General features: G+C 43.7%; 1 protein-coding gene across 1 annotated transcript in view; it reads right to left on the bottom strand.

The window, feature by feature from the left end:
- Positions 1 to 397: 397 nt before the first annotated feature.
- The window catches only part of LOC113066114 (POU domain, class 6, transcription factor 2-like), a 102,134-nt gene continuing 85,172 nt past the window's right edge, over positions 398 to 17,359 (bottom strand). Inside the window, exons 8-9 of the mRNA XM_026237763.1 lie at positions 16,423 to 16,591; positions 398 to 1,767 (exon numbers count right to left, since the gene is read on the bottom strand). Coding sequence (XP_026093548.1) covers positions 1,263 to 1,767; positions 16,423 to 16,591 — 674 coding nt within the window. The 3' untranslated portion in view covers positions 398 to 1,262. The remainder of the gene's footprint in view (positions 1,768 to 16,422; positions 16,592 to 17,359) is intronic.

Below are 17,359 nucleotides of genomic sequence, written 5' to 3'. Positions count from 1 at the left end.
CAGATGCAGACTGAATTAAATATCAATTTCATGTTGAAAACTGGTAAAATCATGGGATTGTTTCATAGGAAGGATTATCAATAGGATGGTCACTGCTATCAGTTAATTCCAAAACATTAATGTAGCAGATTTTACTTTTTACTGTCTTAGTTGTCTTTTAGTATTAAGTGAATATTCATGTCCACAGTGGACCACAGCAAAATCAGTGTGTATATAAAATGATTTTATTCAGTCAAATGCATTGCTTCAATCAAATCTGTCCAATATTGCAATGTGATCATTTTTTTATTTATTTATTAAAAAGCACCAAAAATTAAAAACACACACAGACAAATGGTAACTTGCATAACTCAAGTGAAATGTTTAAAATGTATCTAAATTACTTGAAATCTTTGTATGTTTGTATGTGTATGTATGTATGTATGTATATATAGTTGAGTGTGTTAACCTTTATAAAAAAATAAAAAAATAAATAAACAACAAAAAATGGTTCAGGTCAAGGTACAACACAATGTCCTTGTTCTTTGGCTAGGAGGCTTTGGCAACACCATAAAATAGCTTTAATCACAGCTGCAGTATGTGGATATCTGTGGCATGTTCACTGAGAATCTCTTTGCAAAATATTCCTCCCAAATGCACTCTTTCATGCCTTAATATTTATGAACAGACTAAGATGACACAGATTTGATGATGGCCTTGCAGACAGCATAAACGTGACAATTTTGAAATAAACTTCTCAAAGATTTTTTTTTTTTTTTTTTGGAACTCGTGATTTCAATTTGGTGACAATTTACCAGAAATATTTACATAAAAACCCAAGTGATAAAATAAGACAAAGATAAAATTTCACACCCATCTACCCCATCACACAAATCTATTCTTTCTTTTTTTGTTTTACAATTTTTCCCCCCAGTAAAAATGTACAAATTTAAAACATTTACAATTTAAAAAATCTCAGGTATCAGATGCAACAAACTTTGGTAAGTAGTTTCTTCACAATCCTTTATTTTAATATAATCCTTGTTCTAAATAACCCACAAACTTCTTATGAATCAGTAGTATAATTCTCATAAAACTCTCTTTTTTCTGAACTTGTTTGGTTTTTGCTTTTGTGATGATTACACTGACAATATTTATTTTTGTCTTTGTTGACAGTTCATCCATTCGATGCCGTAGTGGATAGTAATTGTCCAGGTCTTTAAGTCCACAACATCAGAAGTTTTGCCATCGGTGCGCGTTCGCCTCATGCTGTTTGTGTCATGCTAAGGGTGTTCCTCCAAATTATCAACCAGAGGGTCCATTGGTGCAACCGACCCAAGCTCAGGCTGTTTCAGCCTCTTTATAGTGTTTTTTAAAGCTTGCCTCTTATTGCAGAACCAGACGCGAACCACCTCACGATCATAGTTCAGTTTCTCTGCGATTTCTGTCATCTCCTGACCGGAAGGGTGAGTATTCTTCTCGAAGTGGCTGTTGAGGATTTCCAGGGCCTGCGGTGTGAAAGAGGTCCGGCGTTTGCGTTTTTTGGAGGACTCGCTGCCTATAAACTCGGTCAGGTTCTGCATACCAGAGCGATGGCGGGCTTCCGCCTTGGCCATCCAGCGCTCCAGCACGGGTTTAATCTTCTGAGCGCTTTTTGGTGTGATGTCCAACTTCTCGAACCTGGCAGGATATAAAAGGCCAGGGTTCAGTTTGCCTGTCAGATTGCTAGCTATAGTGTTCTCTTGGGCTTCCTGTGGTAGGAAAAAGTGGCTTCTCAGGATGGTGTGTCTGGGGGAGAATTGAAAGAGAACAAGCTTACTCAAGTGCCCAGACTGAGTGAGGGGTTTCCTATCTAACCTAGCTGCCTAGAAGAAGGGGTCTCTTGGTCCAGGCCACCAATGGGACCGAGAGCTTCATGGCTTCTACCCCATGTCTTCAGCTGTTGTGTGCTGGGGAACGAATCAATCTACGCTCAAAGAGCTAGTTGGTCCACTCCAGTAAATCATGTTCCTTCATGTGTTGCTTTTATTGACTCTCTGTACCAGTGATGCACTGAACCAAGAGGATTCTTCCACAGGCAGGTCTAAAAAACAAACAAGCACCTGACTGATATCATAAAGAATGAATTAATTTATTGGCCTTGCATTTGTCTTGTCTAGATCTTCTGTACAATCAAATCCACAGATGGCATCACATAAGATTAAGAATTTTCTCTTCTGCAAGAGATTTTAATACATATTGTCAAATAAATAACACAAGCATGCAATAAAACATTTAAAGCATTATTAATTCAAAAATGGTTTAAATTATTTACTCAAACGAAAGAACATTTTAATACACTTCTCCAACTTTTCCTTCTTCCTGATGCTCATTTTATGTTTAATGCTAATACATTTTCACCTTCAATTTTGAATATGTCTGCAAGTTTTTGGGCTCTTCAAGGAGGAAAGTCAGACCAATATTTAGATCTTGCTTTGCTAATGCTGGAGAAACTTTGCTTTCTATTCAAAAACAATCATAGAAAATTTGTCATGGTAACTAATTTTACACTTCTTTAAACTAAGCATGCAAGAAATACAGCTAAATTTCACATAGTAGCCATCTGAGCTGCAAGAAATATATTTCTGGTAACAGTTTAGTGACTGTTTTTGATTTGTGAGTATATACTGTATATAAGATCTTGTCTAAAGCAGTAGTTTGATAAACAGGTGGGTCAAACCCCAAAATGGCTAAAAGCAAAAACAAAATAAATCGTTCTAAATGTAAAAAACGGAGGCGAATACATACATACATACATATATATAAAATATTTTTAAAGTATTACTTTTACTTATACTTACTAATAATTACATCTACATTTATGGATTATTTTATTAATAATAATATAAATATTTTTTACTAAATTTTATAATTTATAATTATATAATTTTATGTTACATACATACACACGCACATACACACATATATATATATATATATATATATATATATATATATATATATATATATATATATATAATTCAGCTTAGGTACAAGTATTTTATATATAATTGAAACACCTCCCCAAATTGAGGTCCCTTTCCACCTGATGTTCAATGTAAAATCTGAAAAGAAAAATCCCTTGAGTAGCACTGATCTGACCTAAAGCCTGTATAATCAGCCAGAGTGTGTAGTTACAGAAGATCCATAAAAAGAGCTTTTGTCTCCAATGATTCGACTGAACGGGGAGATTTCCAAAGTGTGTCTCACACAAACTTTAATGAAGAGATGTTACAGTGAGTTTCCTGACCTGCGCTCCTATCTAACACATGGACATCTGTCAGACAGATGGAGAAAAGCCCAGCTGAGAGAGGGGCGAGAGGTGAACTACTGCTCTCTGAAACAACACATCTCTCTTGGTCCTGAACTCCTGGACAGGCTCCTGTGAGGAGGCCTTTGATGGAATCTTAACTGGCATTTGAAAAGACGCCTGAAGCGGGGGGCAAAGGCCCTCGCTCTCCCAGGTCCTCAAACGCATAGACGTTTTTTCAGTGTGGAGATGAGTGACAGCACCCTGTTAAATCTAACCAAGCAGGAAACAATACTGAAGTCCAGGTATATGCCGACTTATTTATTAAGTCATGTTTTATTCAATTTCTTAATTTTAGACCCTGTTCGCTGCAATAATACATGATATTTCAGCTTCTGGTGGGAGAGAAACAGCAGGGAATATAATAATGGCAAAGCAGGTGGAAACAGAATAAAATAAATAAATAAAAAATCATTATCATAGCCATATAAAACTGTGTTGGGTTATAGCACTAACAATATTAAATTGTATTTATTTATTTTGCAAGAAAATTAGGGAAGAGCAGGGATAATTATTATTGGTCAACTGATTAATGATAAATGTTACATTGGTATAAACATTTTAACATTATCTCATGCTGATACAGTACATGCTGGAACAGACCATGGAGAGTTGGGTAATTTCACAGATCTGCTCTCACTTCCATTACCCAGCATTCCCTGTCACCTGAGTACTAACCTTCTGTACCTGTCAGCGATTACTCCCTCATCAGCACACTACTTAAGCACACACCTCTGCCTCAGTCTGGCCTTATACAATGAAAGTCTTGCTTACCTGGTCTATGCGTATTCCTGTGAAGATTCCTGGTTCTCCAAATCTGTTCCAAAAGATATTTACCTGCTTTGCTGACCCAGTGGTCCAGTTGATGGGATGTGTGCTTCTCCATCCCCTTTGACTCCTGTAAACATATAAGGACTGCTACCTTCATCTTCTTGCCGCTGCTTTTACTCTCATTCTACTCACCAGTTCTCTCCCGATCCTGCCCTCTTCTCCAATAAAGTTTTGTCTGAATTCATCTAACCCCTGTTCAGGATATATTTTCTGACAAAAGGCCAGACCAACACCAAAATATTGATCCAGATCGGTCCGACCCCTTCCAGGAACACACTGAAACTCTTAGCTGGGAAATGACAGTGCCTATCACTACCAGCACTTCCACTGCACCTGCTCCTTCACCTGTCTACATAGCCAGTCCCATGGTCAAGCCAGCGCCCTACTTTGGTCTAGAGCAGCACTGCTATGGTTTTCTTATGCAATATAGGATGGAACTAACAAGCTCTTCTCATTACTTAAATAAAGTGCTTTGTTTGCAATTGACCACTGACAATGACACCATAGGACTTTAGAAGTTTACACAACATTCTATTTGTGTTGCTTGCCACATTCAAAGTTACATAGAGGATGATCCAACCTGGCAGTCCTCCCTACAACATCTCCAGCCAGAGAAATCTGACACTCCAGAACCAGAAACCATGCTTGTAAATAATACCAAGCTGTCTCTTACTGAATGAAGCCACTGCTTTTGCCCAAAATGAGCCTCCAACCTACCACCATACTGACCATGGGACTGTGCCATCGGCATGGAACCAGGTGTGCCATTACCTCAATGACATGTCTATCCACTATCCATACCCAAATACGAGTACATAAAAGAGACTTTCAAGCAAGGCTGTCTCTGTCCCTCCACTTCTCCTGCTCCAACTAGTTTTATCTTCTTGGCAAGAAAAGGACAGAGACTTGTGTCTTGCATTGACTATTGGGCACTCAACAAGATAACCATTAAATTCCATTATTCACTCCCCCCATCCCAGATGCTTTGGAGAAATTTCTCTTAGTCTCCATCTTCACCAGTTTGGACCTCAAAAGTGCTTAAAACCTCATCCAGATACGTGAGGGGGGTGAGTGGAAGACAGCCTTCATTCCTCTATTTGGGCACTATGAGTCCTGGAGCCTGGCTGAACATAGCCGGCATATTTTGGAGGTCCTCCCGAGCCTCTGCGAGTACAATCTCTTCCTCAAAGCTGAGTAATGCAGCTTTCATTGCAGTTACATATAAAGTTTGTAACTTCCTTGGTTACATAGTAAGCATGAATTGGTTCAAAATGGAGAATGGGAAAGTATTTGCTGTTACCTCCTGGCCCACTCCTACCATGGTGAAAGAATTTCAGAGATCCCTTCGATTTGTGAACTTTTACCGCCAATTCATCTGAAACAACAGAATTCTGATATCACCCATCAGCTCACTGTTGAAAGGCAGGGCCTTAGTCTGTGTTCTGGACCCCCGAAGCTGAAGAAGCCATGCAAGCCCTGAATCCCGCACTGGTCTGTATTGTCTGTATTGTATTTTCTTGATGACCGTGAAATTAACTAAAAATCCTCTTTCATTTTTGATCATACAGATCAGAAAAGGGTATCATTTAAAACTGCAAAAGGTTTACTTTTATTTGTGTGTAGTCACAATAACAACAAAAAAATGTGCTTGTGTAAAATAAAGAAAATAAACAGGATGCGCTTAGTGCCGTCTCAGTCTCTGTCATGTCTCTTTAAAGACATGCAAATAAAACAACATGAATCTCAGCGAATACTCGCCTAAAAACATGAGAAATATATGTATAAAAAGCTTGATATTACTAATTATCTTTACAAAAAAATTCTCACTGATAGGCATAACCCAGAATTTACCTTAGAAAAAGAACACACCACGATGCGTTGCACAACTAAATCCAGTGGATAAAATCATTCAGTCGAGTATTCACTAACAACGCACACTGTAAACATTGTTTTCTCAAAAACACAAAAATGCACTTTTATGCTGCTCACATATTATTGAGCCCACTGAATACAGTGTTATCAAACTTTAGCCATTAAAATTTTTTTTAAGATACTGGAAAAAAACACAAATGTCAGGGCATGCTAAAACTTCTCCAGGGCCCCAAAACACCCTTAGACCCCAGAGGGTTATGATAAGCAAAGAGAATAAACCCCAGACAAGCCAGATGGGCGTTGCTTTCTATCCGTTTCCAATTCAGTATCTCCTCTTGACCTGTCTTCAGAAACGCAGAGCCTGATGCAATATCCCGCCTTCACGCCCCCACTAACATCAACAAAGACCCTGAACCATTGCTTCCCCCCACTCTTTGTGTCAACCCCATCCAGTGGAGTATCAATGAACACATCTTTGAGACCTCCAGCAGTGAACCTGCTCTGCCAGGGTGCCCTCCAGATTGCACCTATATTCCCAGAAATCACTGCATTCCTCTCATCGAGTTGGCTCATTTATCTGTGGGTACTGGACACCCAGGGACTGAACAAACACTCTCACTCCTACGACATCATTACTGGTAGTCTGGCATGGCTAATGACATCAAAAATTTCATCCAAGAAAGTCATCAGTGTGCAATCTCCAAAGTTCCTCGCCATCTACCAACTGGCAAACTTTTTCCTCTGCCCATCTCTTGATGCCCATGGTCACACCTAGGGGTGGATTTCATCAACAACCTACCTGTTTCTGATAGAAATAACTGCATCCTGGTTATCGTTGATGGATTATGAAAAGCATGCAAACTGATTCCTCTGAAGAGACTCCAAACACACACAGAGACTGCAGATGCCCTGTTTAACTAGGTATTTCGAAACTTTGGAGTTCATGAGGATATTGTTTCTGACAATGATCCACAGTTTATTACATGTGTGTGGAAAGCTTCCTTCTCACTCCTGTGTGTGTCTATTAGCTTAACATCCAGGTAATTATGCACAATCCAATGAGCAGGTGGAGAGGAAGGTGCAGGAGATCAGCCGCTGCCTTAGGACCTTCTGCCAGAGACACCAGGACTCCTGGAAATGATTCCTCGCCTGGGGGAAGTATGACCAAAGTTCCCAGCGACAACCATCAATGGGTCTCACCCTGTTCCAGTGCATGCTCGCCTTTCAACCACCATTATTCCCCTGGTCAGACGAGCCCTTGGAGAATAGGAGGGTAAGGGACAAGGCTCATCAACATCTTCAGGAAGTGTGTAGAGATAAGATCTTTGCAGATACTCAGAAAAAGAACACACCAGCAAAACAACCTGGACAACTTGTGTGGCTCTCAACAACAAAAAAAAAAAAAAACATAAAACATAAAAAATAAAAAATAAAAGTGTCTGTGCCTCCCCTGCCTTAAATTAAGTCGCTAATATATCGGTCCATTCCAGGTAGTAAGACAGGTTATCCCAGTCACATATGAACTCAAGGTCCCCTCACAGTACATGATTCACCCAGTGTTCCACATCCCCCTGTTAAAACCTCACTAGACACCTGTCCTGTACCACAGATCATCGATGACCCCATCTAGAGTGAAGGAGATTCTGGATTCCTGACACCGTGTTGGCCGATTGGAATATCTGGTAGACTGGGAGGATTATTGCCCAGAGGAACGATCCTGTGTAGCTTGAGATTATATCTTAGATAACTTCCTTTTTCACAGAATTTCGGCTTCCTCGGTCTGCTGGAGCAGACCATGGAGAGTGGGGTAATGTCAAAGATCTGCTAGGCTCTCACTTCCACAACCCAGCGTTCCCTGTCACCTGAGTACTAACCGCCTGCATCTATCAGCGATAACTCCTGCATCAGTGCACTACTTAAGCACACACCTTGCCTTAAACAAGGAAAGACTCACTTTCCTGGTCTCTGTGTCTTCCCTTGAAGTTCACTGGTTGTTCTCATCTGTCCCTGAAGATTTTTACCTGATATCCAGACCCACTGATCCAGTCGCTGAGGTGTATGCTTCTCCATCCCCTTAACCTCGTGTAAACATATAAGGACTGCTATCTTCATCATCGTGCTGCTGCTCATTTATTTTGTGTTATTTCTACTCACCTGTTCTCTCCCAATTGTGCTTAATATGTTTATAAGGAATATAAATATTTTGTATGTCTTTTCTGATAACTACTGATTACTGATAGAGTAAGCATTCTTGCTGATTAAAAGTAGATATATATTACAATTCTCTCTGCTCTCCCCATTTAAAAGATGTCTGGCGAGAAGTGTTTTTTTTTTTTTTTTTTTAGGGGAATAAAGACAGAAGCCTTGAGACAGAAATGAAGTGAGCAAACTGCAGTGGGAAAAGTAGGTGCGATTAAATATATATATACAGTCATGTTAAGCAGCTCTTCTGCCCAATTTGTCATGCAAATTATAGATGGCAGCTTTGCAGCCTGAGATATGAATCATTGATGTGAATCCAGTGTTTTGGTGTGGATTAATGTTATAAATCCACATGGCTTAAAAGTGGAAAAGCGATTCCCATCTCGCAATTATGTGATGATATGACATCTTATGAGCATCCGTGTGCAACAGTGTACGCAAAAGAGGTATTGTGCCAGGAATGGCTGTGAACCACACCATGTAAAAATTAAATTATGGTGCATTTAACAGATTTAAACAAATGTATTTTAAGATTTCATTGCAGTGATGTCAAATGCTTCACATGATTCATATGGATTCTTCAGGCTTTAATAATGACCCCTGTCTTGGATCGGTTTGACGATGCACCTTTGTGATTGTTCAGATGACCCAATAAAGCTTTTTTTTCACTATGAACTATGAGATCGGACAAGATAGAGACATCTGTCATGCAGAGTTTGACTGAGCAGAGACTATAAGAGCCCCAAGAGCTCACACACTCACAAGCAAAAATACGTTCACCTCTTTCCCCTCTTGTCTCTGCTGATGTTAACTAAACTAAAGCATGTGAAGTCTGCTTTTTAAGCCAGAAACACTCTGCACACTGTCATGTCCAATGCCATACAAATGAACAAATAAGGGGAAAAAAAATCCCCCTTGCTTTCTGGTGAGATGAAAGGATGCATATAGAGAAAAAAACATCACATCACCTGTTTATTTTGGAGACTAATGGATTTTAATGTGTGCTATAAATATCTAAATAATCTATGTAAATAAATATTTAATGCAGGACTTTTACAACTTTCTGCACTAGTCTGAAGCTTCATTAGGAATTCCCTCACTCTCCCTGCACTGAGCAATTTCTGAGTTATCGGTTGCTGATATGATGAAATTTTAAAAAGCTTTTTGTGATGGCGGCATGTTAGATAAACACAAGTGTCTCATCAGACAAACCATAAGCTTTTTACAATTAAAATCAAAAGGAAACAACAGAAAACTCTGAACTGTAAATCTTAATGTGTCACAGTGATGTTGTGTGGCAAGGTTCATTCAAACAAGGTTTCAGTAATTTTGTATCAAGTGGTAGTTAATGCATGTGTTTTTATGACTAAGTATTGTTCATATTGCAGTATATATTACACATATACTGAACTTTCTTTGAATAGGGCATGCTATGTACTGTATTACTTTGTACTGTACTACAGGCACAAATCCCATGTTTATGTAAGAACTGTTCTGAATGTTATATATAACACTGCATAGCCAAATAATGGTAGTAAAACATATATTAATTTGTTAACTAAGTACCAAAAATTTTATATTTACACATGATCAGTTTATTAACAACTTATTGACTGCATTCATCATGCCTGAGAAGAAACATATAAAACCACAAAATGTAAATGTAATCTCACATCACATTTGTCCTATTTGTGGTGCAAATTTCCACCTGATACATAAAGTAACCACTGAAGTCCTCACAATGCAAAACAGAATTTGAACTATAATGATGTTAAATATTTGATTTACTAATGCTACAAAGTGTCCTACTTCATGACCAAATCCGTGTCATTGTTGCACTGTGGAAAACGTACTCGGTTACTAACGTAACCTCGGTTCCCTGAAATACGGGAACGAGTACTGCGTCGAAGACGCATATGGGAAAAACCCCTTTTTTCTCCTGAACTGAAGCCTTATTCAATCACGCAGTGAAACTGCACAGCCATTGGATCGTGCAGTGCTATTAAAACAAACCAATGGCTTGGCAGCGGTGCTGCACGAACCTATGGCAGCGAAGCCCGCCAAAGCCCGCCAATATGGGCGGGGCATCTGGCTATATATTGCCCGCTTCGCCACAGGAATTCAGGTTACTTCGACTGAAGCGACGACTGAGTTGTGCAGCCTTTTTAGCATGGCAAGGAACGCAGTACTCGTTCCCGTATTTCAGGGAACCGAGGTTACGTTAGTAACCGAGTACGTTCCCTTTCAATACTTCACTCGTACTGCGTCGAAGACGCATATGGGAACCCAGTTCAATCACGCCATGCTAAGAAGGGAGGACGACCAACGCAATCAAACTTGATTTGTTAAACCAAGATATGATAATAGCAACTAGGGGCAGAATAAGCTCAACGAGGTTACGTCTGGCCTAGCCTGATCATCCCGTGTTCGTATCGCCTCAGTAGCCAAGGGACCGAGTGCATACGAGTAGAGTTTGAGCCTTGGGCAAGAATGGCCAAGAGCATGCAAATGAGGAACAAGAAGGTGACCTTCACACAGAAAGTACCCTAGCATGAAGCGCCGGGACGTCTAGATTGTAAAATCTAGCAAATGTGGACGGCGAGCTCCAGCCAGCCGCCTCACAAATTTCTGCGATAGTCACACCATTAGACCATGCCCAAGACGAGGATACTGCTCTCGTCGAATGGGCTCTTACTCCAATTGGGCTCTGCAGGCCCAAAGAAGAGTAGGCTAGCTGGATTGCATCAACAATCCACCTTGAAAGTCTTTGCTTAGAGACCGGTAACCCTCTGGTGCGGTTTCCAAAGCATATGAAGAGCTGTTCTGATCGTCTTATTGGCGCAGAACGCTCTATGTAGACTTTTAGAGCCCTCACTGGGCAAAGTAGATTCAGCCCTGGATCCTCCTCTGTGTTTTGTAACGCAGAGAGGGTGACCACTTGTGCTCTAAAAGGTGTGGAGAGCACCTTTGGCACATAGCCATGCCTCGGTTTCAGGACGACCCTCGAGTCGTTAGGCCCGAATTCTAGGCAATTAGGGCTTATCGAAAGTGCTTGCAAATCACCCACACGCTTAACAGACGCTAGTGCCAATAGCAGAGCGGTCTTTAGCGACAGGGCTTTAAGGCCTATGGACTGTAGCGGTTCAAAGGGGGCCCCCTTCAGGGCTCTCAGCACCGTGGGCAGGTCCCAAGAAGGGACGGTGGGAGGGCAAGGCGGATGAAGCCGTCTGGCACCTCTCATAAATCGGACGACTAAGTCGTTTCTGCCCACCGACTGGCCTGCTATAAGGGCGTGTGACGCCGCTATAGTTGCTACATAGACCTTGAGCGTGGAGGGGGATCGTCCCTTCTCCAAGAGCTCTTGCAAAAATGACAGTATCACTGATACGTCACAAGAGGTCGGGCTTTCACCATGGTCTGAACACCATGTGGAGAACACAGACCATTTGGAGGCATAGAGGCGTCGTGTAGACGGAGCTCTAGCCTGTGAAATTGTGTCTAGCACACGCTCAGGGAGTCCCGCGGACTCCCGTCGAGCGACCAAAGGTGCAGAGACCACTTCTCTGGGTATGGATGCCAAATCGTCCCGTCCGCCTGAGAAAGGAGGTCCCGTCTCAGGGGAACGGGCCATGGGGCTGCAGTCAGCATCTGCGACAGGTCGGCTATCCAGTGCTGATTTTCCCAGAATGGGGCTACAAGCAGAACCCTGCATCTCTGGTCCCTGACCCGCCTGATTACTTGGGGAATCAGAGGGACCGGAGGAAAAGCATAAAGAAGACGGTTGGGCCAGTCCTAGGACAACGCGTCCTTGATCTTGGAAAAATATATTGGGCAATGAGAGTTGTCTTTTGAGGGAAAGAGGTCTATTTCCGCTCTGCCAAAGACCTCCCATATCTTCTGAACCGTCTGCGGGTGGAGTCTCCACTCTTCTGAGGAGACTCCGCTTCTTGACAGCATATCCGCGCCCTTGTTCAGCTTGCCCGGAAGATACACTGCTCTCAGGGACCCCAAATTGCTTTGGGCCCATTCCAGCAGTCGCGACGTCAGTCTGAAGAGACGCGCCGATGACAGCCCACCTTGGTGATTTATATAAGAGACCACCGTCATGCTGTCCGATCTGACCAGCACGTGGTGACTCTTTAGGTCTGACAGGAAGCTCTGGCAGGCTCGTTGAACTGCAATCATCTCGAGGCAGTTGATGTGAAGCCTGCTCTCCTCTTTCGACCATTGGCCGAAAGCGGGTTTCCCTTCGCACAGCGCGCCCCAACCCTTGTTGGACGCGTCTGTGGAGATCACTTTCCTTCTGCAAACCATACCAAGTGGAGCACCCCGTTCCATCCATTGCATGTCCCTCCAAGGGGTCAGGGCCGAAATACAGTCCTGACTCACCTTGATATTCAAGCGTCCGTGACGCCATGCATGAGGTGGAACACGTGGTTTCAGCCAATATTGGAGGGGGCGCGTACGAAGCAGCCCGAGCTCCAGCACCGGCGATGCCGCCGCCATAAGACCCAGCAGCTTCTGGAATGTCTTTAGGGGTCGAGAAGCACCTATTTTGAAAGAGGCCGCAAGTCGCTGTAGAGCCGCAGCGCGCTCCTTCACCATTGTTGCCCTCATCGTCACTGAGTCTAACACTGTTCCCAGAAACGATATCTGTCGGCTGGGGGACAGTGAGCTCTTGACAAAGTTCACCCTGAGCCCCAGGCATTCCAGATGGCTGAGGAGCACAGTTCTGTAACCCAATGCCTCCCCCTCTGACTGAGCTAGAACTAGCCAGTCGTCGAGGTAATTGAGAATGCGGATGCCCTTCTGCCTGAGAGGGGAGAGAGCCGCATCCATGCACTTTGTGAACGTGCGAGGCGCCAGAGACAGCCCAAAGGGGAGGACCTTGTATTGGTAAGCCACGCCCTCGAAGGCAAATCTCAAAAACGGCCTGTGACGGGGGGCTATCTGGATGTGAAAGTAAGCGTCTTTCAGATCCAGCGAAAAGAACCAATCCCCTGAGCGTATTTGCGAGAGGATTTGTTTCAATGTGATCATTCTGAAGCGCCGTCTCATGAGGGCACGGTTCAGATGTCTTAAATCGAGGATGGGGCGCAGCCCACCATCCTTCTTGGGAACCAGGAAGTAACGGCTGTAAAACCCTGAGTCGCGGTGTGCTGGGGGAACGATTTCTATAGCTCCCTTCACCAGCAGATTTTTCACTTCGGCACGAAGAACGTGAGCGTTCTCGTTGTGCACTGAAGTGGTGACCGCCCCGTGAAAGCGTGGTGGCCGTCGTGCGAACTGAAGGGAATAGCCGTGTTTTATTACTCCCATGACCCAATCTGATACCCCGGGAATGGCTTGCCATTGTGAGGCCCGGATGGACAGAGGTTGTATTAACTCGAGTGATTGACCGCCGTGGGGGGACATAGCACTCGTGAGTGTTGTGTGAGGAAAACTGCTCTTTTTGTGAAGGAGTGTGTTTTTTATTTTTTTTTGCACTATAACAGCGCTTTGCTGTCTGGGCGCTAACAAGGGCCCATTGTTTGCAGCAGGAACAACTTCGTCGACATCTGGACGGCAGAACACACGGGGCAGTTTGGGGGGTGGTCCGGCTGTGGCGAGACTTAGCCCCCTCCTCTTTCTTTCCTGTTGATCAGGATGACGGCGGCGGCGCAGGGTCCAGCACTATCTTGGGCCGGGGTCCCATGCGCTTGGGATACTGATACCGTCTGGTGGCCGAGCGAGAACGGTGTCGAGGCTCGGGTTTCACCGGCTGGGCTGCGGTGGTAGCAGCTGGCGCTTGCTTAGGAGGCTGACGAATCGGCACCTGTTTGGGGCGACTGGCAGCAGATGAAGCGCGCTTCGGCAGGAAGTGTCGCATTGCCTGGGACGACTTCTGCGCCTCTGTGAAACGCTCGGCGAATCCCTCTATCGCCGGGCCAAAGAGGCCGCTGGGGGAGATCGGTGCGTCTAGGAACTGGGCTCTGTCAGCATCCTTGATCTCCGTAAGGTTGAGCCACAAGTGGCGCTCCAAGACGACCAGGTTAGCCATCGAGCGCCCAATGGCCTGGGCGGTGCTTTTGGTAGCACGCAGCGCCAAGTCTGTTGCACTTCTCAGCTCCCTGAGCGTGGCGACATCTGGGCCAGACTCGTCGGTGGCGGCGAGAAGTTTGGCCTGGAAGACTTGAAGCACCGCCATAGAGTGGAGCGCCGCGGCTGCTTGCCCTGCCGATGAGTAGGCACGCCCGGCGAGCGCCGACGTCGTACGGCAGGGTTTGGATGGATGGTTGGCCTTGGCTTTCCATCCAATAGCTGCTGGCGGGCAGAGATGCACGGCCACAGACTCGTCCAGCGGCGGCAGCCGTTCGTATCCTCTTTCATCAGCGCCGTCAATTGAGGTGAGGGCGGATGAAGATGAAGTACGCAGGCGCGCTGAGTAGGGGGCGCGCCACGATTTAGTGAGCTCGTCGTGGACCTCCGGGAAGAACGGAGCAGTTCGCTGACGAGGGGCTTGCTGGCGCCCCGGCAGAAACCATTCATCCAGACGGCTACGGGCTGGTTCCTCTGGAGGAGACCAATCCAGACCCAGCTCATCCACTGCCCTGGAGAGAACGCGGATAAGCTCGGCGTCCATCCCGAGTTTCGAGCGGTTTGGTTCAGATGACATCGAGGGGGCGGGGTCCGGCGAGCCCGACAGCTCCTCAGCATCTGAAGCGGCTAGAGACATGCTGTCCTCTAGCAGTTCCTCCTCAGTCCCTCCAAACAAAACCAGATCACTCGCGGCAGCAGAGGGACACTGGTCTGGCTGTACAAGAGGACTGGGGAATCCCCTCTGGGCGGAGAAAACGAGGCACGCGGGGGCTGAGCCGGCGTGAGCTCGCTTTCATCCTGCTGCTTTAATCCTCTGCCCCGCCTTTTCTTCCTCGCCGGCTCGCGGGATGAAGAAAAAGGGAGGGCGCGAGGAGCGAGATCGCTCTCTGAAAAGAAAGCGATTCGCGAGCGCAGAGAGGCGATATTCATGTTCTCGCAATGAGAACATGAATTCCCCGCGAGTGCTGTGTCAGCGTGGGGTTTCCCCAAGCACGCGACACACTCGCTGTGCCCGTCATCAGCGTGCAGAGGGGCTCTGCACGAGCTGCAATGACGAGACGGCATTTGCAACAACGCTGTAGAAAAAGGCTCTTTTAGAGAAATTTGCTCTTTTCAATATATCTCACCGGATGGCCGCAGGGAAGCGATGAATCTGCGGTGGGGACCGGCAGTCGTGTTCCAGTGCGAGGCGTGTCAACGGCGAGCAGTTCAGCGGAGATCAGCGAAGCGATGTGACGTCGTCGCTGAAGGAGAAATAATCTGAATTCCTGTGGCGAAGCGGGCAATATATAGCCAGATGCCCCGCCCATATTGGCGGGCTTTGGCGGGCTTCGCTGCCATAGGTTCGTGCAGCACCGCTGCCAAGCCATTGGTTTGTTTTAATAGCACTGCACGATCCAATGGCTGTGCAGTTTCACTGCGTGATTGAATAAGGCTTCAGTTCAGGAGAAAAAAGGGGTTTTTCCCATATGCGTCTTCGACGCAGTACGAGTGAAGTATTGAAAGGGAACCACGTTTTATTAAATGTCAAGCCCTGTCAAGTTATTTTCAGCTAAATTTCATGTGAATACATGGCAATGGACTTTAGAAATTATTAAGTGGTCTAAGTGCTTCTTGTAATACCACAGCTGATGAATTTTACATTAGAAAATGGATCTTCTCATTTAGACAGTACAAAGATGAGTGGAGATAAGCATAGACAGGAATTAAATAGATGTATCTGACATAATTGCACATCAGTTATGAATGTTTAACAACTCTGTTTAACATCTTAGTTATTTGTTGTTAAATATAAACATGGTACTACTTGGATGTAAACCTGGGTGACACTAATGCACAAAGTATCTATCTATCTATCTATCTATCTATCTATCTATCTATCTATCTATCTATCTATCTATCTATCTATCTATCTATCTATCTATCTATCTATCTGTTGATTATGATCACCTGATTTTAGTGTTGCTTATGCTATAGTTTGCACAATAACAAAACTTATTTTGTATATGTTTTTCTTTATAGTTCTTATTTTTCTTATAATATATACTAATGTAATATAATAAATGCATTTTTTCTAATTGTCAGTAATATTAGCTGTTAGACCTCCATACCTGCAGATGGCAGACTGGCTGTAGGCAGGGCCTTCAGTTGCACTGAGAGCCTGGCCCACCTGAGTTTGAGTCAGACCCAGAGACAGCCGGCGAATTTTAAATGCTTTGGCAAATTCTCGAATCTCCTCCAGGTTCACACCATCCACCTCACTGGGGGCAGTCTGAGGGTCTAAAAAACAGAAGAGAAAATATCGAAGCTGCAACTCTCCATTCACAAATACTTAAAGGGATACACCACCCCAAAATTATTTTTTTGTCATTAATCACTTACCCCCATGTTGTTCCTAACCTGTAAGAGCTTTTCGTCTTTTGAACACAATTTAAAATATTTTGGATGTGAACCAGGAGGCTTTTTACCACTCCATGGTAAAGAGAGGGCTTGTTGAATAAAGACATTATTTTTGTTTTCTTTGTTTACAAAAAAGTCTTCTCGTCACTTCATAATGTTACGGTTGAACCACTGATGGCAGATGGACTATTAAGACGGAGTCTTTCATACTTTTCTGGACTTTGACACTGCAACATACTTGGCAGTCTATTGGACAGTCACAAGCCTCCCAGTTTTCATCCAAAATACCTTAAATTGTGTTCTGAAGAAGAACAAAGCTTTTATGGGTTAGGAACAACACGGGGGTAAGTGATTAATGACACATTTTAAATTATGGGATGAAGTATCTCTTTAACCTTCAAACAATGCAATGTTACTCTGCTTTTGCCTGTTTGTGTATATATATATATATATATATATATATATATATATATATATATATATATATATATATACACACAAAAAATATTGACATTGAGAAGCAATTTCTATGAAATCATTTTTATTGAAATATATTGCATTTATGTTTTTAATTTGGCTTATCTGCATCTTGTTATTTTCTTGAAAAATCCAATAAAACTGGAATATCTTAAGAGTCTTCAAAGACTA

The sequence above is a fragment of the Carassius auratus genome, chromosome 49 (assembly GCF_003368295.1).
Source record: "Carassius auratus strain Wakin chromosome 49, ASM336829v1, whole genome shotgun sequence".
NCBI classification, from domain to species: domain Eukaryota; kingdom Metazoa; phylum Chordata; class Actinopteri; order Cypriniformes; family Cyprinidae; genus Carassius; species Carassius auratus.
This window is presented reverse-complemented; position numbering and strand designations above follow the sequence as displayed.